The sequence below is a fragment of the Xyrauchen texanus genome, chromosome 7 (assembly GCF_025860055.1).
Source record: "Xyrauchen texanus isolate HMW12.3.18 chromosome 7, RBS_HiC_50CHRs, whole genome shotgun sequence".
In the NCBI taxonomy this organism is placed as follows: domain Eukaryota; kingdom Metazoa; phylum Chordata; class Actinopteri; order Cypriniformes; family Catostomidae; genus Xyrauchen; species Xyrauchen texanus.
In genome coordinates, this window is record NC_068282.1 from 46,927,587 (window position 1) to 46,952,238 (window position 24,652).

General features: G+C 37.1%; 2 protein-coding genes across 3 annotated transcripts; both read right to left on the reverse strand.

Annotated features, from left to right (window-relative positions):
- Positions 1 to 455: 455 nt before the first annotated feature.
- ssb (small RNA binding exonuclease protection factor La) lies at positions 456 to 14,982 on the reverse strand. Its single transcript, XM_052130450.1, has 12 exons — positions 14,890 to 14,982; positions 14,161 to 14,219; positions 13,969 to 14,072; positions 11,602 to 11,776; positions 9,729 to 9,836; positions 9,447 to 9,550; positions 9,242 to 9,313; positions 9,113 to 9,155; positions 8,659 to 8,796; positions 3,779 to 3,974; positions 1,774 to 1,890; positions 456 to 1,519 (listed from the first exon to the last, which is right to left on the reverse strand). Exons 2-12 carry the CDS (start codon positions 14,215 to 14,217, stop codon positions 1,425 to 1,427), a joined length of 1,209 nt encoding a protein of 402 aa, XP_051986410.1. The 5' UTR covers positions 14,218 to 14,219; positions 14,890 to 14,982; the 3' UTR covers positions 456 to 1,424.
- Positions 14,983 to 21,208: 6,226 nt separating this feature from the next.
- phospho2 (phosphatase, orphan 2) lies at positions 21,209 to 22,853 on the reverse strand. Of its 2 annotated transcripts, XM_052130946.1 has the most exons (3): positions 22,801 to 22,853; positions 22,507 to 22,638; positions 21,209 to 22,314 (listed from the first exon to the last, which is right to left on the reverse strand). In XM_052130946.1, exon 3 carries the CDS (start codon positions 22,311 to 22,313, stop codon positions 21,588 to 21,590), a length of 726 nt encoding a protein of 241 aa, XP_051986906.1. In that variant the 5' UTR covers position 22,314; positions 22,507 to 22,638; positions 22,801 to 22,853; the 3' UTR covers positions 21,209 to 21,587. The 2 variants fall into 2 exon arrangements, with proteins under 2 accessions (XP_051986906.1, XP_051986907.1); XM_052130947.1 differs by lacking the exons at positions 22,507 to 22,638; positions 22,801 to 22,853 and adding an exon at positions 22,444 to 22,474.
- Between the last annotated feature and the right edge of the window lie 1,799 nt (positions 22,854 to 24,652).

The window sequence follows — 24,652 nt, forward strand, 5'->3', positions numbered from 1 at the left end:
ACTAGTAAGCATATTAATGTCAGGAACTATTTTTCAAACGGAAGGATGACACTTAAAGTAAAATTTGAATGAACATTTATTTTTAGTATTTTTATCATGTTCTACAAAAGTCAGAATGTACCGAAGCTGTGCTGATAATATATAAACAATTAACATTATAGCAGTACCATATTGTTTCTGTATTATTACGATGTTGGGTAGAATATTGCTCAAATTTAATCTGGAAGCAATAACAAACTACACGCCTAAAATTGTCATTTTATATGTCATTTGCATTAATATGCAAATGAGGCAGATAAATATTTTAAGTAACACTAACCTTTTTAGGTTAGACTAGTAAAAAAAATAATAATAATAATAATAAATATATATATATATATATATATATATATTACACACTCATACATATACACACACAATGTGTGTTGATAGAAGGAATTCATCATTTACTCATTCACAACATTTTTATTTCTGTTGGGGAAAGATCACATTGATGTTATACATTAACCTGTATCTTCACAAAACTACAACTACTAGTGATTTTCAGGACCTTTATTGAAATTCAAAATGCATGTAATATTAACCTAAATTCAATCTCAACACACAAGAAACTAACAAAACAACTACATTTGAGTGCTTGTTGAAACCCAGAAGAGGTCAATATGGAGCACAGCATCTAAAACAGCACTTTAGATTAAGAGATATGTTTTTGCAGAGATTCAATAAAAAAAAAAGCCATTCCATAACAAATTAAGATGATCTAATGCCTTACTCTACAAGACTCTGTAACTATTTGATGCAAATTTAAACCAACAAATATAGAGAAACAAGGTCGCAGGTTTGTGCAAATGACAATAAAACAGATGGAATTAATTAGCATGTGTTAAATGGACAAAAAAAAAAAACTGTTCCTTTTGGCATATCACAAAATCCATTGCCAAAATATGAGCAAAACAACCCCTCTGTCTGAATCAACAATCTGTGCAGAATCTGCAAAAAGTCTCAGTTCTAGGCATGAACGAATGGGATTATCATCTACAGATGTCAATAATAACATAACGCTTCCAGCTAATTGTTTCAACAGGTGATCTGAAATCAACGAACATTTACAGACAGCTGTAAATTGGGAAGACAGCAGACGAGATCTAAATCCAATAAACCCATCATATACGTGTAAATGGCAAATAAATAAAAAAAAAAAAGAACCTTCGTATCCATTTTTGCTTGTTCAAAGAAACAAAAAAAATCTCTATATGAATCTGGTATATAAAGCGTTTTTCATGGGGAGTTTTGGGAGAAGTGTGGCGGCAAAGCTTTTGTGCAGCAGTTAGGCCTTTGACACTGGAAGTAGTAGGAGAAAGCATTTTCCGGAATTCTTGATATCTACTGTACAATTCAGAAAAGCAGGACACAGCTCTTTGCCCTTAAGATCCGTTCTCGCTTTTTGCTTGTTTGGAGGCCGGCTCTCCATGATCTTGATTGTCAGACTCAAGTGCTCTCTTCTTCGGACTAGCATGTTCTGTGGAAGGAGAAAACAACAATTACAATTTTTACACATATAGACCCTTAATTATACAGGGCTTCCTTAAGACAAACAAGACTTTGAGACAACCAAACTACTAGTTGATTGTGAAAAAGTAGTTTAATTCCTTGCCATTTAGGCATATAAAAGAATGTAACATAAAACATCAAGAAAATGTTAAAGTTGGCTTAAAGATATAATTCACTGGCCATTGTTCAAGCAGATGAGGACAACAAACTCTCCCATTTTACCTTCATCTGCCTCCTCATCGCTGTCAAACTTGGTCTTCTTTCCCCGGAACTGTGTCTGTTCTCTTCCTCCTCTGTCTCTGCGACCTCCTCTGCCTCTTCCACGACCCCTGTGACCTCCTGAAATCACAGGTTATGAGGTAACGAGAGCAAATGCGCTAAACAGGGAGATTAAACAGATTAAAAGGCTTTTAACCTCTTCAACTCTGCGGGTCCAAAAGGGGGCGCTATGTTGCAAAAAGAGTTTCGCTTAAAATGTTCAAGTCCCCGAATGCATAAGTCAAGCATATTTGGTCTCATTTGATAGCTTAGAGCTTTACATAGATTACCATCACTTCTGCATTTATGTTACATAAAATAACAAAATAAAGCTTGAAAACTTTTGACGCAAATAAGCGCCACCTAGAGGTCATGAGGTAGAAATGTTTAAATTAAAATAAAAGTCTTTCATATAAAACATACACTCACCTAAAGGATTATTAGGAAACACCATACTAATACTGTGTTTGACCCCCCTTTCGCCTTCAGAACTGCCTTAATTCTACGTGGCATTGATTCAACAAGGTGCTGAAAGCATTCTTCAGAAATGTTGGCCCATATTGATAGGATAGCATCTTGCAGTTGATGGAGATTTGTGGGATGCACATCCAGGGCACGAAGCTCCCGTTACACCACATCCCAAAGATGCTCTATTGGGTTGAGATCTGGTGACTGTGGGGGCCATTTTAGTACAGTGAACTCATTGTCATGTTCAAGAAACCAATTTGAAATGATTCGAGCTTTGTGACATGGTGCATTATCCTGCTAGAAGTAGCCATCAGAGGATGGGTACATGGTGGCCATAAAGGGATGGACATGGTCAGAAACAATGCTCAGGTAGGCCGTGGCATATAAACGATGCCCAATTGGCACTAAGGGGCCTAAAGTGTGCCAAGAAAACATCCCCCACACCATTACACCACCACCACCAGCCTGCACAGTGGTAACAAGGCATGATGGATCCATGTTCTCATTCTGTTTACGCCAAATTCTGACTCTACCATCTGAATGTCTCAACAGAAATCGAGACTCATCAGACCAGGCAACATTTTTCCAGTCTTCAACTGTCCAATTTTGGTGAGCTCTTGCAAATTGTAGCCTCTTTTTCCTATTTGTAGTGGAGATGAGTGATACCCGGTGGGGTCTTCTGCTGTTGTAGCCCATCCGCTTCAAGATTGTGCTTCACAAATGCTTTGCTGCATACCTCGGTTGTAACGAGTGGTTATTTCAGTCAAAGTTGCTCTTCTATCAGCTTGAATCAGTCGGCCCATTCTCCTCTGACCTCTAGCATCAACAAGGCATTTTCGCCCACAGGACTGCCGCATACTGGATGTTTTTCCCTTTTCACACCATTCTTTGTAAACCCTAGAAATGGTTGTGCGTGAAAATCCCAGTAACTGAGCAGATTGTGAAATACTCAGACCGGCCCGTCTGGCACCAACAACCATGCCACGCTCAAAATTGCTTAAATCACCTTTCTTTCCCATTCTGACATTCAGTTTGGAGTTCAGGAGATTGTCTTGACCAGGACCACACCCCTAAATGCATTGAAGCAACTGCCATGTGATTGGTTGATTAGATAATTGCATTAATGAGAAATTGAACAGGTGTTCCTAATAATCCTTTAGGTGAGTGTATATAGACAATTACATTATCGCAAAGGGGAGGATCGCAGTTTTCTAATGACACCAAGATTGACTAAAGCTTCTAGTCCACTCAGATGAGAAGATATTTGATGAAATAATGGGGGTGCTGCATGAACTGAAAATTTGACTGAATGTTTATGGACGAACAGATCTTTGAGTGCTAAAATGCATTTAGAGCACTTTACTCCACAATATGTGTAAATGGTTAGCTTTTAAATTAAAATGTGGAAAAAAAAAACAAAAAAACAAACAAACAGGCAGCAGCCCAAAAATGCACCAGAGTTGAACAGTTTAAGTGTCTTGTTTTGGCTCCTGTTGTTTACCTCTGCCTCCCCTGCGTTTGTTTATCGACTCTTGCTGATCCTCGATGATTTTCTTCAGCATCTCCAGTTCTGTGTCTCCCTCGAGCACCTCCCACTGAACGACCTTGCCTTTGACCTTCAGCTCCTCTTCCCCTTCCTGAGCATCACGGGCTTTCTGCAGGGCCTCTTTGGCATTTGTGTGGAACAGGATGGTGCCCTGAGGAGGATAACAAAGACCCAAATCAATGGAAGAAAAAATCTTTAAGTACTAACTTAAACTGCCAATGGGGAAGTGTTGTTTAAAGTTATTTAATTTTAGACTAACAAATGTCTCCTCTGGGGTCTGACTGTCTTTACCAATAACATTGAATCCTAACCAGACGTGCCACGAAGCCACAAATGAGAAATAACTTCTCTTCCAACTTAACTCAAGAGTTTAAATGGCCACAAGTGAAACAAGCTTAATGACATTTTCAAGACAATTAGAAAATGTACTATTGTTATATTTAGAAATGTTATTTTTCTTACACCGATCAGCCACAACATTAAAACCTCCTGCCTAATACTGAGTAGGTCCCTCTCGTGCCACCAAAACAGCATCTCCGAATCGCTTTCTGAAATGACATTCTTCTCACCACAATTGTACAGAGCGGTTATCTGAGTTACAGTAGAGTTCGTCAGTTCGAACCAGTCAGGCCATTCTCTGTTGACCTCTCTCATCAACAAGGTATTTCTGTCCACAGAACTGCCCCTGTGGATGTTTTTTGTTTTTGGCACCATTCGGAGTAAATTCTAGAGACTGTTGTGTGTGAAAATCCCAGGAGATTTTCTCAGAAAATTACAGCAGTTACAGAAATACTCAAATCAGCCCGTCTGGCACCAACAATCATCCATGCGATTATCTAATCAGCCAATCGTGTGGCAGCGGTGCAGTGCATAAAAACATTCAGATACAGGTCAGGAGCTTTAGTTAAAGGTGCAGTATGTAAGAGTCAGAAACTCTTGTTATTAATGACACCTGTGGCCGTTAAGTGAACTGCAGCCAGCTGCCTGTTGCTCGTGATCACGCACACACTCCATAGGGACACGAGCATCAACCAAAACAAAGAGACTGAACGTGATTCCCCGGCATCATGCTGACAGGTGAGGTAGCAGAATTAAAGTTACACAGTTATGATGGTTTTACTAGAAACTTTGAGACTGTATATTATATTTGACTCTCCAGTGCTGGATCAGGGCTAAAACAAAGTGTGGATATAGTGTAGATCTGACTATGCGAGACTATAGTTTGAAGTAGTCGCTTTTCTTTGCATGATACATTGACTGCATTTATACGATATGTCGGCATTAGCTAGCCAGATTTATCAATCGCTGTTAATAGCTAAGTAGCTGTTTATAATTAGACTGTATTTATTAATATGTTGACAGTTCAGTATTGATGCGATTCCATCACAAATGTAATTTTGATATATCAATGTGCAATTGTTTTATAATAAAATGTATATATTTTCTGTATAACCAAGTTACATTATACTAATGAATGGGTCTTTTTGCATTATCTTGAACATTGACTTGCATTCATTTAATGTATTATTGTAGTTTACCTTGTTGAACAATTACAGATTAACATTGACATTAACTTGACTTAGTATAAAGAGAAGATTGTTGAAATTATCTGAATGTTAGGAAGCACGGTAGCTTGCAATTTGTCAGTGTTAGCAGGCAAGATCAAGTTAGCTAAAATTACACAGATCAATCCTTATGGCACTATATTTCACATGCTTTGCAGTTATGTAAGCTTACCTATCCAATAAGACGAATGACAATTTAGGGTCGGTTTTGATCCCCAAAACTGAACTAAGGTCCCTCCAGGAATCAAATGCCCTGCCGATGTTCAATCTAGTTTTGCTCGACCACAATCACGTTCCTGCTTAGCCAGATGGGAATTAATAGATAAATGTTTTTAGTTTTTTTTGCTTACATGTAGTTTGTGTAGGAATTGGTGTTGTGCTGGGAGCTGGACGATTGCTGGATTCCATCTCTAAGATAACGTTACCTAGTGTTGCAGACTGTCTGTTGACGCTGTTGAATAGCGGAAGCACTTAGGCAAGGCTCTCAGAAGTGCGCATAAAAATCACATCCTTTGGTTTTTTCCGGCAAAAGCAACCCGCTCCCTTCGCATGAAAAGCAGTCTACAGGCTTTAATAGGCAACCTAGGAAGTCCGGGAAGGGCTCGTTTTTTAAGTTGCGTTAAAAGCCGTTCACAATTGGCACAAAAAAGGCGAATATTACATGAAAATGTTTACATATTGCACCTTGCTTGTATGTTCACATCAACCATCAGAATAGGGGGAAAATGTGATCTCAGTGATTTGGAGTGTGGCATGATTGTTGGTGCCAGACGGGCATTGATTATTTCTGTTACTGATGATCTCCTGGGATTTTCATGCACAACAGTCTCAAGAATTTACTCCAAATGGCCAAAAAAAAAAATATGAATGTTTAGATTATATTTTAACTAGTGTTTATGCTACCTCATTATCAACAAAGCTTGTGATTGCAAATATGTGTTCAGGTTAAATGAGTAAAATGCACTTTAAATATGCCCATATTAGAAAATCAGCATATTATAATGATTTCTGAAGGATCATGTGACACTGAAGACTGCAGTAATGATGCTGAAAATTCAGCACAAATTGCATTTTACAATATATTCAAATTCAAATCTGTTCTTTTAAATTGTAAAAATAGTTCAAAATATCACTGTTTTTACTGTATTTTGTATCAAATAAATGCAGTCTCGGTGAACAAGAGACTTCTTTTAACTCTTTCCCCGCCAGCGTTTTTAAAAAAAGTTGCCAGCCACCGCCAGGGTTTTTGACGATTTTCGCTAAACTTTAATGGCCCGCAGAATATTTTCTTCCATGAATATATGAAGATGCTATATATCAAAATAAAGATCTGAGCCTCTGCTTTTAGGCAAAAAAAAAAAAAACATTTGTTCTTTTTTTATTGCCACTTGAACAGAGGTAGGTTTTGTCAAAAACAACATTTCGGACAAAAAGCTGAGAAAAAGGCATTTTTATCAAACAAGTGCTTTAGTATTAGTATGGTGTTCCACTTCACGTTTGAGACGATCGCAGTCTGCTTCTTTGATCAAAGAGTTGCGTACTCTTTCAAAACATGCGCGCGGGTCTTCCTTACCATATACCACCTAAAACACGGATACCCGGAAAATTCCGTGTTTGGCGGGGAAGCGTTTTTTCATAAAACCCGTAAAATTCCGTGTTTGGCGGGGAAAGAGTTAAACGGTAGTGTAGGTCTAAAATTAAGTAAAGTCTTTATGTAAAGAAAATGTACAGTCAGATTACTACTTTTAACTTAAAACTTGATTTTGATCATTAAGTCTCCTCACATTCATTCTCTATCCCTGATTGATAGGCACAGGGGAGGGGTCTTTGTCTCCACAGGTGTGAAATACATCCATATTCATGATAGTTCACGCCTCCTCGCATATGACCTTTCTAACACAAAGCGTCTTACAAAAGTTAAATTACTATATTGTTTTGTATGAATAAGTGATCAGGATGGTTTTCACATCATTTTGTAGCAAAAACTCTAGGCTACAAGATCCAGTTCTCAAAAGGCTGGTGGACAAATGTTTAGTATGTGTTATATGGCCTTATTTAAATGACTCAAAAACCACGCATAAACATTATTTTCTCAAAAATACAAACATGTACACACATGTTGCTCACATATTATTGTAGCCCAGTTTGTGTTGAATACAGTGTTATCAGACTTTAGCCATTAATGTGTTTTTAAGCAACTGAAAAAGGCACAAATGTCAAGGCATGTCAAAACTTCTCCAGGGCCCAAAACACCCTCAGACCCCAGAGGGTTAAGGGCAAACCTGTTGAAGTGTTTACCAAATAAATTATTCGGCATTATTTGGCAGTAATATTTTTTTCTGAACAAAGCAAAAACCGAATCGTACCGAAACAGTGACCCTAAAACAATTATACAAACCGAACCATGAGAAATTCTAACCTTTACACCCCTAGTACACCCATATGGGATACTGATAATTCACCATAGTTGCACAGAAAATCAACATGATATAGTATTTATTTGTATGAATATGGCATTTATTTGTACTGTGATATTAAACTTATATTGATCTGAAATAATCAAAAATATGATTTACGGAAGCGCATATATTCATTGCAACATTTTTACATATCTCGGGTAACTACTGACCCAATACTCTTGGTAATTCAGCATTTAGAACAAATATATTTCTTGCAAATGTATTGTTAGATGATTCATAAGAGGAAGGTTGAGGAATACTATAGAAGTGGGGGCATAACTCCAAAAAATGGTTGAAGTAAAGGAGGTGGAATAAGGGCCTGGGTCACAAAAACCCAAGGTATGTATTTTAGGGTTTTGCCAAGTTTGAAAAACAAAGGAATCACAATACGAAAGACAAGCAAACTAGATCTCTAACAAGCAGATAGAAATAATAAAAACAGATTAATCTTTTGATTGTATCTTATTGCCACATATATCTATCTACCTGTTATACATTCTCTCATGTTACAAATTAAACATGCCAACTTAATACTCCAAGAGTCTATATAATACATACAATCAAATAGAAATCCCAACCAACAAACCCCATCTTCAGTCTGAACCATTATTAGATACAGTAATACGGCTAACGAAAGAAGAGTTGTTAAGGACTTAATGATAGCACAGCAACAATGCACATTGGACAAACCACCATGTTTGTGGTATACAAAGGCACTTTAATATAACTGACACAAAATAAAAAACATTTATACAAAAATGTCACAGAATGATAATGGGAAGGAATGTATGCAGCATGTCTGATCTCTCACCTCTTTAGCTCCTCTAGTGAAATCAATCCATCTGATCTGGGCATGATCAGAGAAGACTTTGTGAAAATCTTCTCTTGAGATATCACTTAAATCACCGGTGAACTTCAAAAGGCAACCTCTCTGATCATCGAGGGATTTCTGTGTGAACAGAAGAGTGATATATTCCCATAAGGTCAATGCAGTAACCATTATGAAGGGAAAAAAGCACCTTTCTCAACAGCTGGCCATTCAAAAAGGTAGCTGAAACATTTATTAAAAATAAATCAATACAAATTTATTTCATTATATTATAGTAGGGGCAGTGAGTGAGTCTGCCAAATTTCTGCTGAGCAACTGCCATTGAGATGTGAATGCTAACTGATTTTTTCATTTATAATAGGCCTTGTAATTTATTGACACCATCAAACTAGTGGACATGTCTTTTTTTTTATTTGTGTGTTGCATGATAACTCACCAGCTCGTTCTCTTCAGCTTGTTTTTGCTTGTCCTCCTTTTCACTAAAATGCACATTTTCCCATTATAACATCTCTCGTCATTGTATTCTTAAAATGTTTTGAAGGGAACATTTCTTTTTTTGCCTCACCATTTTGCTTTAGCCTTTGCGTCAACACGATGCTGCTTCCTCTCGGTCATCTTTTTAGAAAAATAGGCCTCTCTACAGACAGGTCAAATGTTAACACAACTCTTAAACCAGTATATTCAGTTCCAAAGTCAACAAGAGCATGGAATGCACAAAAGCTAAATGAGGAAGTGCTCCATTCATTCAAACAGCATGTAAAAACACCTACTTCATCAAGACGATCATCTCGTTTCCTTTGTACTCCTTCACATCAGCACGCGCGACAAAGTCCTTCGCGGCTTCTTCAGATTCTAGAACCGCAAAGATGGAGCCCTGAAGACAACAACAACAGCTTTATTACAAATTACGTCAAAAGTACAGGTACATACCATGTCAATACAAAAATAATATACATGTGCATGATTAGAGGTAGATAGATGCAGACAGACAGATAGACCGATAGATAGCTTTGTTCTGAAGCTTTACTTTTAATCTAATGTAAATGTCTTACTTTGAAAGTCTTCAGTGGTCCTTTCCTCATGTAGATGTTCTCAGCTGTTACTTTATCAGAGAGCCACTCTTTAATCTCATCCAGCGTAGTGTCAAGAGGAAAACCTTTCTGTAGCATTAAAACATTAGTCAACAAAATACGGCAAGCCAAAGTTTAAGAGACATTGAAATAATATAATATTTATATTAATATTTAATAATTTATTATATTAAATATTTATATTCAATTATATTAAATATGTTTTAGAGCAGAAGCAAGATAAGGAGGTAGAGGAGTCAAAATTAATTTAGGGCACTATGAAAGAATTTAATTAACCATAAAATGTGGAATGTGATACGTCATAATGTAGGGGCGGACTGGGACTAAAAAGTGGCCCTGGACATTCCACCAAACCAAGTCCGCAACACACCGCCTCATTGATTTCATTTTCCGGCTCAATAAATTTTTTTTTTTTAGTTGAAATAAAAAAAACTGACTGCTAAGTTTTGCAAAGTCACAATTGCAAAAATTTTCATAATTTGAAAACATATAAAACCACTGTAAATGTGACGAGTGATTGTTTTAGAGAATGCACTAAAAATAAGTACTTTATAGCTCAGACAAATAGCATGTCTGAAAACATCTGCATGTTGGGAAAAAAAAGTTTGATTAAAATGTGCATGAAAGCACAAGGTAAAGTATTATAGGTGCTGTGACAACTCAACATTTCTTCAAAGTTTTTAAGATCTTAAATCACCTCTCAACTTTTTTTAGAAGTGCAAATAAACTATTGTTTTAGTTAATATGAGGTTGTGGAAACAACAAGTATAGTAATGATATATATATATATATATATATATATATAGCTATACAAGATCATACAATGTTGTTTAAAATAGTTTAATAAATACATTTCATATAAAATTAAAAATAAAAGCCATTGTATTGGCTTACTTTGTTAAGGGGTCCACGCAGGCATGTTGGAGCCCAGGGTGGCCGCCTACATGACACTTAGGGTGGGCCGGTACTTGCGTAGCAGCCTATCGGGAAAACGCCCTGTGCTCCAGATTGCCAGTCCACCCCTAGTCATAATGTGATTATAAAACTGCAAGAGGCTGAGATTTAATGACGTAAATCTACAGTTTGCATGTGCTGCACTCTCCAAAGTGAATGTGTGAAACCGGCTGCTCGTACACTAAATAATAGAGTCTGACGATATTGATAACTAAGGTGGTTCAAAAAGTCGCCAAAACCGCCAACATGTCCATTGCTTGCTTCTGTGTATGATTTATAAAAAATTGAAAAACAGCTTTGTTTTTTATGCTTCTGAGAGGGCCAATGTGAAGTTGACCGTTTAGGTTTACAGACGTATAAAACAGCAATAAAATAATTTAGGAACACAGCTCGTTTTGGATGTGTAGCCTACATAAAAAAATACGATATGTAGTTGATCCACCCCAAATAAGTATTTAATGTAAATTCTATTGATCAAAATTAACTATAATTGAAAAAAGAATTAATTGACAATAATGAATTTTGTCATAATTTTTCAGACCTAATTCAAGCACTCGCACAAGCAAGAGAGCTAATGTACTGAATAAAAGTTGTCATCAAATGCATTAATACTGTGATGCTTGGTTGACAAAAAAAAAAAAAAACTCCAAACTGTGAATGTGCTTTGAGAATCTGTATAAAATTGTATTTGAAGAAAATAATACAATGGATTGTTGACAAGCAATTAACTGTTTTTTTTTATTTGAATTAAGTTTTATAAATTAATTTGATTAGACCGTCTTTTGATGATAAAAATGAATTAAAATACAAAATTCAGAATACAATGGAATTTCGCAATTGTAATATGCGACTATTAATGTCATTATTCTCATTTGCTTACTATATAGATGGATTTGTGTTTGAGTGTGTCTCTGTATTCCTCATTGTTCTCAGGAAGGGGTTTGTTCAGACTTCGCCTAATTTTGGTTTTGTCCTCACTGAGCTCCAGCAAACCAGTTTTGGATTTCTGTAGCGACTGGACTATGACAGCTGCGTCAGACGTGAGACTTTTCAGTCTGTGAAAACAAAGAAAATTAGTGATTTTGAGAGGATGAAAACCAATTATGAAAAATATAACATTAGAAAAAAAGAATAGTTTACCTACAAATTTTAATTCTTTCATTATTTACTCACCATCACATTTCAGACAGCGATGCTATTTTCTGTGGAATACTAAAGGTAAATCTCTAATTCCCACTACTTAGTAGGTCCTCGTGGTGGCGTGGTTAATCACCTCAATCCGGGTGGCGGAGGACAAGTCTCAGTTGTCTCCACTTCTGAGACAGTCAATCCGCGCATCTTATCACGTGGCTCGCTGTGCACGACACCGCTGAGACTCACAGCATGTGGAGGCTCATGCTACTCTCCGCGATCCACACACAACTTACCACACGCCCCATTGAGAGCAAGAACACCAAATCGCGACCACAAGGTTACCCCATGTGACTACCCTCCCTAGCAACCGGGCCAATTTGGTTGCTAAGGAGACCTGGCTGGAGTCACTCAGCACGCCCTAGAATCGAGCTTGTGACTCCAGGGTTGGTAGTCAGGGTTGGTAGTCAGCGTCAATACTCTCTGAGCTACCCAGGCCCCCTAAAGGTGCATTTTTTTATTATCTTCATGCAGTACTTTTCAATTAAATGACAGTTGATTGTGTCCTCGGCTGTCAAGCACCAAAAAAGCATCACAAATGTGACTTTCTTATTTTTACTCATGATCAGACTTACACTCACCTAAAGGATTATTAGGAACACCTGTTCAATTTCTCATTAATGCAATTATCTAATCAACCAATCACTTGGCAGTTGCTTCAATGCATTTAGGGGTGTGGTCCTGGTCAAGATAATCTCCTGAACTCCAAACTGAATGTCAGAATGGGAAAGAAAGGAAATTTAAGCAATTTTGAGCGTGGCATGGTTGTTGGTGCCAGACGGGCCGGTCTGAGTATTTCACAATCTGCTCAGTTACTGGGATTTTCACGCACAACCATTTCTAGGGTTTACAAAGAATGGTGTGAAAAGGGAAAACATCCAGTATGCGGCAGTCCTGTGGGCTGAAAATGCCTTGTTGATGCTAGAGGTCAGAGGAGAATGGGCCGACTGATTCAAGCTGATAGAAGAGCAACTTTGCCTGAAATAACCACTCGTTACAACCGAGGTATGCAGCAAAGCATTTGTGAAGCCACAACACGCAAAACCTTGAGGCGGATGGGCTACAACAGCAGAAGACCCCACCGGGTACCACTCATCTCCACTACAAATAGGAAAAAGAGGCTACAATTTGCAAGAGCTCACCAAAATTGGACAGTTGAAGACTGGAAAAATGTTGCCTGTCTGATGAGTCTCGATTTCTGTTGAGACATTCAGATGGTAGAGTCAGAATTTGGCGTAAACAGAATGAGAACATGGATCCATCATGCCTTGTTACCACTGTGCAGGCTGGTGGTGGTGGTGTAATGGTGTGGGGGATGTTTTCTTGGCACACTTTAGGCCCCTTAGTGCCAATTGGGCATCGTTTAAATGCCACGGCCTACCTGAGCATTGTTTCTAACCATGTCCATCCCTTTACGGCCACCATGTACCCATCCTCTGATGGCTACTTCCAGCAGGATAATGCACCATGTCACAAAGCTCGAATCATTTCAAATTGGTTTCTTGAACATGACAATGAGTTCACTGTACTAAAATGGCCCCCACAGTCACCAGATCTCAACCCAATAGAGCATCTTTGGGATGTGGTGTAACGGGAGCTTCGTGCCCTGGATGTGCATCCCACAAATCTCCATCAACTGCAAGATGCTATCCTATCAATATGGGCCAACATTTCTAAAGAATGCTTTCAGCACCTCGTTGAATCAATGCCACGTAGATTTAAGGCAGTTCTGAAGGCGAAAGGGGGTCAAACACAGTATTAGTATGGTGTTTCCTAATAATCCTTTAGGTGAGTGTATATGTAATATTGATTACTTCTTCATGGCGTTTCTTGTCATTTTTCTGAGCTTGACAGCAGGTATCTATGAACTGTCATTAAATAAAAAGGAGCATGTCAAGTAATTCAAATTTCTTCTTTTGCATTCACTAAAAATGATGAGTGTGAGTAAATAAAGGCCATTTTCCAGAGACTACTCTCACTTGACATCATTAAGCCAAGCTTTATATAAAAATGTACCATTACCATTCATCTAGAAATATGACGCATTTCCCATTACCTATTAAATTTGAGCATGGTCTCGAGAGTGACCCAGCCATCATCTAACTGCACCTGCTCCTTTAAGAACTTGTCTCGGGGGAGATTGTGGTCACCAAAATAGTACTGAAAACAGACAGAAATATTTGCATTCATAACATTAATATGAATTAATTTCAAAGGGGAGAAGAATTTAACATGACCATTTTCACACCTCGATCTGTTCTGCCACCTTCTTCTCCAATGGAGACATTTCCTGGTTATCTGCCATCTCTGTAAAGATGATAAATGACAAAAATCTATTACTACAGTGCACATCCGCGCTTTCAATAAATTAATAACATTAAACTCTATTACATTAAATAACGCTTTGATTTAGTTAGTCAACTACACTCAAATATTTTATTACCATTTTAAATATTTTAGAAGTAGTCCTTTAAACTAAAAATATGTGTATAAGCATTTTGTCTTTGAAATCATCCTATGGGACAGAAAAGTTCCATTAATTGAAGAATCACCCATATTTATTCACCTTTTGATAATTACATAAGCTTATTAATGGCTTATTAATGACATGTATTAAAAAGAGTGTCATGCATTGGGATAAAAGGTATGTAATGCAGTGTGGTGCTCAAACCACGTGTGAATACAAATGAGCACACGCGCGCTGTTTTATTTTAACATTCAGTGCTCATTGTTGAAGTCAATATGCACAGTGATAAATCAGACCGAATATAATCTCGTTTTAGTGTGTATTGTCACTCTATACGTGTTAATACATGTAAGCCACGCGAGCCACGTGTTACAGAATTACACTGATCAGCTATCTCAAGCTGAATGTGTAATCGTTCATTTTGGGTCCGTTCTGAACGGAAACCACCACGACGCTGTAAAAATAAATACATAAAATCATAAGAACAAGTTTCAAGAACACGATACTCACTTTTCCTGCTTTCTGACCTGTCTGATCTAAACGAAATGCGGCTACTCTCCCACAAGGAATCTTTTTCCTGTGAACCAAATGTGCGGTGTCGCGTTGTTATGATATCACATATGAACAGGACACGGAATCATGGGAAATTGAGTTCAACATGGAATTCATTCGTTGGCTGCCAAAAGTTTGGAATAATGTACAGATTTTTTCCTTATGGAAATAAATTGGTTCTTTTATTCACCAAAGTGGCATTCAACTGATCACAATGTATAGTCAGGACATTAATTACGTGAAAAATTACTATTACAATTTGAAAAAAATATTCAGAAATTACTAACTACTTCCAGAAATGATAAAAAATCCTCCACATGCAGCAATGACAGCTTTGCACATCCGTGGCATTCTAGCTGTGAGTTTGTCCAGATACTCAGGTGACATTTCACCCCACACTTCCTGTAGCACTTGCCATAGATGTGAGTCTAGCTGATCCCACAAAAGCTCAATGGGGTTAAGATCCATAACACTCTTTTCCGATTATCTGTTGTCCAACATCTGTGTTTCTTTGCCCACTCTAACCTTTTCTTTTTGTGATCAGTTGAATGTACCAATTTCCTTCCAAAACAGCAGAATCTGTACATTGTACATTCAAATATATGATTAAAATACAGTGAAGAGTTATCCCCGTTATACAGATTTTTGTTGCTCAAACCAAACCAGCTCAAACCTCGAACCTGGTTACTTATTTTTGAAATAAAATTTGATAATAAAATAAAATAAATAAATAATAATCTGTATAAAAAGGTACAGTAAACTAACAAGTAGTGGAATTAACTTTTTTCTGATTTAAAAAAAAAAAAATTGTTTTAATATTATATCAGTACATTGCCATTGTGCCAGTAGTTAACTCAAAAACACAGATCTGAAGAAATTAGTAAATCTAAGTTGATCTGGAAACAATATAAAATTAAGAAATCATGGAAATATTTTTTTACAGTGTGGTAAATCATGCTCTATAGAATACTGTAGCCTAATACTCAATAAAATTCAAACATTGAGGTAAAGTTTATTAGTTTTTAGTGCTCTTCTGTTTCATCTTTGATGAGTTCATTCTTTTCTATGCTGTACAGATGACATTGTGACATAAAAGCAAACTTAACAAACATGTATAAACAATGAGGCACTATTGCAGCTGACTCTAAAGCATAGTGGTCCTACCCTTTGAGCATTTCATCATTTCATGGAATACAGTGAAGAATGTAAACATTTAGCATCTAGCATCTTCAATATTGTTTAATAATGATAATAATTATTATAAAGTTATTTTACCTAACTGTTTGTGTATCTCATATGGACCTGTTTTTCTTAATTACTACCTTTTATTTTGACCAAGTCTTATGTATTATGGTGCTCCTTTTCACTCACTTGTTTCCTTGCAAGGTGTAAATCTATACTGTAATGTACTGACTTACTGTACATTTCTTTGTAGGTATTTTTCCATGTTATTAATTGTGGCAAGGCGGAGGGCGGGGCCGGGTCGTGACCCTACACACCCGGTCCCGTATTAGGCTAATTATGCCTCAGTGAGGGTTAAAGGTCGACTTCAGAGGATCGTGCGGGAGAGAGAGATCGTTTACGGACATGTCCGTCATGTGTGTGTAACGGGATTCAATGGAAAGAAGGAGGCGAGAACTGGCTTTTCAATATAAATAATGGTTTAATGATAAACTTAAAAGAAGACACAAACACATGGCTTCAAGTTTTTCTAACATGTCAAAATGTCAAATGTTAACATGAGTGGATTATTTCTCTCCACATAGAATGTGAATGGGTTATGGCACCTTATAAAGAGAAGGAAGGTTATTTATTTTCTTAAACGCAAGAAATTTGATATAGTGTTTCTTCAAGAAACGCATCTTTACCCGCAGGAAGCTGAAAAATTTGGGAAGATATGGGGTGGACATATTATCTTTAGTGCTGGCTCAAGTAAGAGCAGGGGAGTCTTTACATTGATAAGTAAACATCTACAATTCAAATGTCTCAAACAGATTAAAGATAAATCAGGACGAGTCATTATAGTTTTAGCAGAAATTAAGTGGCAAAGTTTGATTTTCGCACCCTTTTTCATCCATCCATAAGATTTATTCTGGAATATATATATATATATATATATATATATATATATATATATATATATATATATATATATTTTTATATATCTAAGTCCATCATTTCCTCTGTTGTTGATTGCTCAATTGGAAACATTTTAGTCTCAGATCACGCCCTGGTGAGTTTAGAGATGTTGCCACATATGGAGAAAAATAAATCTTACAGTTGCTGCTTTAATGTATCCCTTTTGCAAAATCCTGAATTCCAACAAATGTGAAAGGCTAAAATCAATATTTATATAGAGACCAACTGGTCCTCAGTATCCTCTGTGGGTGTGGCTTGGGAGGCACTTAAGGCAGTTCTTAGGGGTCGGATCATACAGTATGCCTCATTCACATAAAAAAAAAAAAAAAAAAGCAAAGCATGAGAATTTGTGGAGTTGGAAGAGAATATTAAAAGTCCTGAGACAGAACTGAAGCGCCAAATGTCATCTGATGGCCTCAGACAATTGACCCAACTGAAATACAGATATAATACTATTTTGTCGCAGAAGGTGGAGTTTGGTTATTTAGAGCAAGTCATATTTTGAGTCAGGGGACAAAGCAGGGAAGCTTTTTTCTAGATAATATAAAGCAGAGAGTGTCTTTTTCTACCATTGCCTCAGTGGAATATGTTGGTGGTGAAATTTTTACCCTGGCCATTGATATTAATAATGCTTTTAAAGAATTCTATCTTGATATTTATGGTTCCACGTCTTCGTCTACTGATGAAGATATTAGAAACTTTGTGGAACCATTAGATCTCCCTAAACTGACAACTGAGCATACAAATTCTCTTGATTCTGAAATAACCTTGGAGGAGCTAGACCAGGTAATAAAGGCCCTGCCTACAGGCAAGGCTCCGGAGCCAGATTACATTTACATTTATGCATTTGGCAGACGCTTTTATCCAAAGCGACTTATTACAGGGACAATCCCCCCGGAGCAACCTGGAGTTAAGTGCCTTGCTCAAGGACACAATGGTGGTTGTGGGGATGGAACCAGCGACCTTCTGCTTACCAGTTATGTGGTTTAGACCACTACACCATCACATGGCATCACCACTGTGTTTTTTGATATTATGCTACAGAATTGGCTCCACTTTTGTAAGACGTTTATACAGAATCATGTTAAAAACAATTTGGCTAACCGATTAAGTAGTTATGACATCTCTTATACATACAGATCATGTGGGGTACATTCAGAGCCGCAGCTCTTTTGATAACATTAGGTGTTTCATCAATATCATGTGATCAGTGTCGAATGATCAGACTCCCATCGCTGCCATCTCACTTGATGCTGAAAAGGCGTTTGATATGGTAGATTGAGATTATCTTTATAAGACTTTGGAAATGTACGGGTTTGAGAATAATTATACTGAATGGATTAAGTTACTTTTGCGGCAGTACAAACAAATTGATTAATTTCAGATTACTTTACTCTGGATAGGGGCACCCGTCAGGGTTGCCCTCTTTCCCCATTATTATTCTGTCTTGCCCTGGAACCATTAGCAGCCGTGATAAGAAAGGAGGATTATTTCACAGGGGTGATGGCGGGAGGTGTGGCGCATAAGCTTTTGCTTTATGCAGATTATATTTTATTATTCGTCTCTGACCCCAATAGATCTATGCCTTGCCTCCACAGGATTATTAGTTCCTTTTCTAAGTTCTCAATTTACAGAGTCAATTGGTCTAAATCCGAAGCTTTGGCTTTGACAGTGTACTGCCCAGTATCTGCTTTTCAGCCAGGCACCTTCCAGTGGCCCAAACGGGGCACTAAGCATTTGGGAATTTTTTACTCAGCTAATTTGTGTGATATAGTTAGAGTTCATTTTGACCCTTTAATAAAAAGGTTTTCGATTGATGTGGGCAGGTAGGCTTCATTACATTTATCTATGATTGGGAAGGTTAATGTTATTCAAATTAATTGGATTTCAAAATGAAAATACCTGCTACAATCTCTCCCTGTAGATGTCCCCCTCTCTTATTTCAAGCAATTTGATAGCATAGCGAAATACTTTATTTTGAATGAAAGAGTCCCAGGTTGATAGGCTCCAGCCCCCTGCGACCCTGTACACAGGATAAGCGGTTGACGATGGATGGATGGATGGATGGAGTCCCAGGTTACATTTCAATAAGTTACATAGGCCGATTGACAAAGGTGGGCTAGGCCTACCCAAGATTTAGTTTTATTATTATGCATTCGGTCAGGCATTTGGCTCATTGGTCGCTTCGTCCTGAGAGAGCCCCTCCCTGGTTTTATATTGAACAGGAAGTCCTTGCCCCTATTTCACCATTGCAAAGCCTTTCTATCAAACTAACCGGAGAAGTTCATTCACAACCCATTATCTTGCACATGGTTTGGACAAAAGAGTCCAGTGTTTAATTCGGACAATTATTTAAATGCTGCCTCAATCATATGGCTGAACCCTAAATTACATCTTAATAAGTCCCCTTTCTGTTGGTCATAGTGGAATGGGAGTGGGGTTACTGCACTCAGTGACCTATATGAGGGTGGAGTGCTGAGATCTTTTGAAAATTTGGATCAACATTTTAAGATTCCTTGATCCCAGTTCTTTAGTTATTTACAGCTGCACCACCTGTTCTGTACTATTTTGGGGAGTAGTATACACCCCCCTAAAGCAGCAGATACTCTGGAAGTGGTGATTACTGCTTTTGGAAAAGGTCATGAGGCATCTGTGTATTACTCCCTTTTAATTCAGAGTCTGGGGGATGGAACTTTGTCTTCTCTCAAGAGATTATCAGAATTTTTTTTTAACTTGGTATTGGAGGAGGGAGTATGGGCTAGGATTCTAAAAAGCATCAAGTCTACATCTAGAGATGCAAGGGTCCATCTGATGCAATTTAAGATTTTGCATCGATTCTACTGGACCCCCTCTATATTGTATAGGTTGGGTCTTAAAGACACACCCACCTGCTGGTGGTGCCAATCAGAAGACAGGGACACAATACATATATTTTGGGGATGTATAAAGGTCCAAGAATTTTGGTTGGGTGTTCGGAACATTATGTGAGGTATTGAACACTGAACTTTCATTTAGCACCAGACTCTGTATCCTGGGTGATGGGACAACACTTAATATAGGGGACAGATATTAATACAGCATTTTATGCTTAAATTAAAAATTTTGGGAACGCCAACCTTCTGATATACTATTTAAATGTATTATCAGGGGTCAAGCCCTGAAGGGGTGAAGACCCCTATTGTTTCGTTAGTTTTCCTATTATTATTATTATTACGCTGCTTCTTCTTCTTCCGCTCTTGAGTAGCAACAATAGTCATAAGAATTCAAACTAAATACATTTTTAAATAAAAATATTTTTTTCTTACTACATAAGTTCCATTGTTTTGAACAAACATAATTTATTAAAGCGCAAGGGTTTATGGGTATGCCACACAGCTGTAATTTGGTCCTTGGGTAATTTTGAAATAGTAGTGCTTGAAGCCAAAGTTTAAAGAACTTATATATTTGAGTCATGATTCTAAAATGTGGCATTTCAAGTAATGTTTAAGGACCACATAAATGTTTTTAATAATGACAACTTTAGGATTTAGAGAGTCAAGGTAACTTAATTAAAACCAGTAAGAGTAGTAAAAACTTAAGATTAAGTTAATATATTTGGCATGTCATTTGAGATTACTATTAGTTTTTACAGTGATCGGTATGATATCCATTAATGCTGCATGAGTGACTGAATAAAGACTGAAATCGTAATATGGCTTTGTGCGATTACTAAACCTTAAAAGGCTGCATTTTAAACTGCTAAGAAGTACAGAGATATTTTAGTATTAAAAAAAAATTACCTTTTTTCATATTAATTATCATGTTATATATTGTTAGAACTGTAAAAAATCTTTTGTACCTCTTTGTATATATTTTAAGCATTACTAAGTAAAACAGTGATCAGGTGACAAAATAAGGTAAATTGCAAAATGTAATCATTGACCTATATTTTTTGTTATAATCAGTATCGACCAAAAATGTTCATATCAATGCATCCCTACTTTCACATACAGTATGGTCTCCCTTACGTGACTAAATCAATGCTTGCAATAATGGAAGCAATAAAAGCAGACAATGCTTGCAATAATGGAAGCAATAAAAGCAGACAATGCTTGCAATAATGGAAGCAATAAAATTAAAGTATTATTTATAGATGTTAAAAAGTATCCTGCAGATTACAGCAAACAATGTTAAAACATACATTTGTTCATTTGAATGTTCTATCACGAATCTCAATTGATTAAATATCACTATTACAGGCATAAACACAAATTAAAGTTATATTCATATGTAAATCATATCATGTAAACATGAAACCAAATTTTTAAGATAACCTTTAGAAACACAATGTTAACAGATATTTTAACAAGCCCAAACACTTTTATCAGTTTAGCATATTATGACTCAAACTATATAATTTGACTCATATTATCAATCAACAGCTATGCAAACGCATAATGCATTTCCTGAAGAATATTCATCTTGATATTGTGCTGGTTCAGTATCCCTGTTGTTTGTAGCAGTATCTGCTATATTAGCTACTCAATTAGTGCTCTTATTTCTTGTAGGATTACATTGCCACTGTCCCAGGGTACAATTTTCGCCCTAAATGTCGTTGAACCCTCTGATCTGGCTTTGCACAACAGCTTCTCTAGTGTAAATCCTTTCCTAGGCATTGCAATATCCCCTTCTTTCAAATCCTTAATGGGACAAAAGTCATTCCCCCCATCTCCAACATAGCAAATTCTCTGATATTGCACACCAGCTTTATCTTGATTCTCTCTGAAATCATTCAGCACTTTCCTCTTACAAAGGTTTATAGGGCACTGCTGACAGTCATGCGCGTGAAAGCACCGCACACTCATGTACCCGCGTGCGTCAATGCTTGCCGGGTTGCTGAATACGTCATCTATAGCGGACTTCACACCTGATACATGCAAGATCCAGTCTATAAACAGTGTATTAGAATCAGAGACTATTATGCAGTCTATGTCTTTCTTATTCTCAGATATGAATGTCAAGACCTCGATCATGCCTTTCGTGAACGGGATGGTCTCCATGACCGTGCGCATGTGGTCCGGGTGGACGGACTGGTCTCCGATGTAGGTCAACACCCGACCCATATACTCGGTCCAGCGGCCTCTCTGGTACGACTGCTTCAGGCAGTCCGGTAAACTCTGATCGGGAGTCGAGCGGATCACCCATGTGTCGCTGTTGTCATCCACTACAGTGTAATCAAAGTCGAATACGACTAAGGTCTTCATTCTAGATGGAAAAATGCGATTAAATGCACGATATACCTTCAACATATCTAACCTTGTATTCTCATTAACAAAACAGCAACGCTTTTAATACATGTCGAAATTATTGTGAGGAAATCAAACATGTACTGACCTGAGGACGACAGTTTGACGAATTTTAGCCTTTCGACTACATAAAGCTAGCATAACTACTCACCTCCCACTCAAGTGATTGCTGGTCTCTGATAGGCTGCGGCTAACGTCACTCAAAATCTTAAAGCGCTGATTGGGCGCCCTGAAGAACTTCGGCCTTTTAGTTTCTGTTTTTAGTTAGTCATTCATTGCTAGACTGAAAAATAAACAATAGAAGAAACACGATATAACCACAATAGGGTCTTTCCAGATGTATATGCATACAAAAGTGGAATATCAAACCTTGCATTCTCAATCATAAATTGTTACGTAACGTTTTACATAGGTTTGGAAATTCATGTAAGGAAATCAAACATACCGACAATAGACAAGTTGGCGACTACACGAAGCTTGCTTGACTAGTCACACCACCGCAAGTGAAGGCTTATCTCTGACAGGCTGTAGCTCACGTCACTCATAATTCTAAGGGGCTTGCCACTCTCTGATTGGCCAATCATTTCGCGAGCTTGTATTTATCGTTTTTATTTATTTAATTTTAAGTACGAATTAGGTGTTGCCCACTGATCTATATATATAACATGTTATATATATAGATCAGTGGTGTTGCCACATTTATCCTAGACACAACATATGGGTTATTTCCAGAGACATTTATTTTATATAGTTAGTTTTAAATATTGTTTACAGTAATTAATGTTTTATTTAATTATATTTAATAAATAAAAAAACATGCATTTTATAAATTTTAACGTTAAATGGCCACGATGGAAGACCACTTAATTTCTATAGAACAGACTTCTATCATTTATGCTACATAATTATACATAAAGAATGAAAAGATTAAAATGTTATTGTCATTATTTATATTGATAAAGTTATCTGAAAACATGCACATTTTGTGGTGCTTTATGACTAAATTAAATATGCTTTGGTAGTTGTGTTATGACAGTATTAAACTTCTGAACTCCCACTGTATGACATTTTCTCTTATTGCAGATTAAATAAACAATTGATGACGTCCAGTTGAATTGTTAAAAAAAAATAAGCGCGTCGTGCCAGCTGCACCTCGGGTGTGCATTATTTTTAAACAATACAATGGGCCGGAGTCACCTCACTTAAAGACACCGTTCAGGGTTTTATCTCTAAAAAAAAAAAAATTATAATCTTTTTAATCTGCTGATATTAATATTATTATATTAGACAGTGGTGGGCAGGCATCTCCCACAGAACTAAAACAAAAAATTTAAATCACTGGAATGCCCTGCACACCCTGTGTGTGGTCCCAGCCAGTATGCTCAGAGATTTATCCAAAACGGATTACTTCAATTAATACAAAATAGTCTTGAATATATATAGTAATTATAGTGTGCAGTTTTCTGAGAAAAAGTTTTACCTGATGTGGACTGACATAGGTAGGTAATGGTGTGAAAGGTTGTAATGATTATAAGGACCTAAAGGTCCTGAGTGGGCCCACAACAAATTTTACATTTTATTTTTTATTAAGAAAGTGTACCAGATGAATATACAGTCAGAATGCCTTGCTACAGCCCTGTAGATTGATACATTATAGCAATAATGTTATAATATATATATATATATATATATATATATATATATATATATATATATATATATATATATATATATATATATAATTTATTTATTTATTTATTTTTTAAATGGCCTACTATTGATATTTAACATATCATCAAGACAATTCAACAATAATTAAAATTATTTTAGACAAGAAAACATGTGGGGCCACAATTAATGTTGAGTTATTTAAAAGAATACAACTTGATGTAATTTTTTTCATGTGCACTTTTGGGACCTAGACAGTGATCTAAGTGGTGCTTCCTGTTCACTGGCTGATGTTCACCATCTAGCTCCAGGGTAGACTGAAGAGAACATGAACAGTGACTCAGGTGCTGTACCAGAGCTGACTTTTGGGGCAGCACATACCAACATAATAGGCGGCCTATTGTGGGGACCTCTGGGTCCTTGCAGTCCTTGGCAGGGATCTCGAGATAGCACTAGCTGAACACGTGGCAGGGACCGCTGGGGTGGCACTTGCTGGAACCTCTGTGTTGGTCCTTGGCAGGGACCTCCAGGGGAAGCACTGGCAAGAATGGAGAGACCTCTGGGGCTGCGGTGGCAATGAGTTTAAGGGCAGTACTGATCAGGACCTTGGCAGGGACCACAAAGTATGG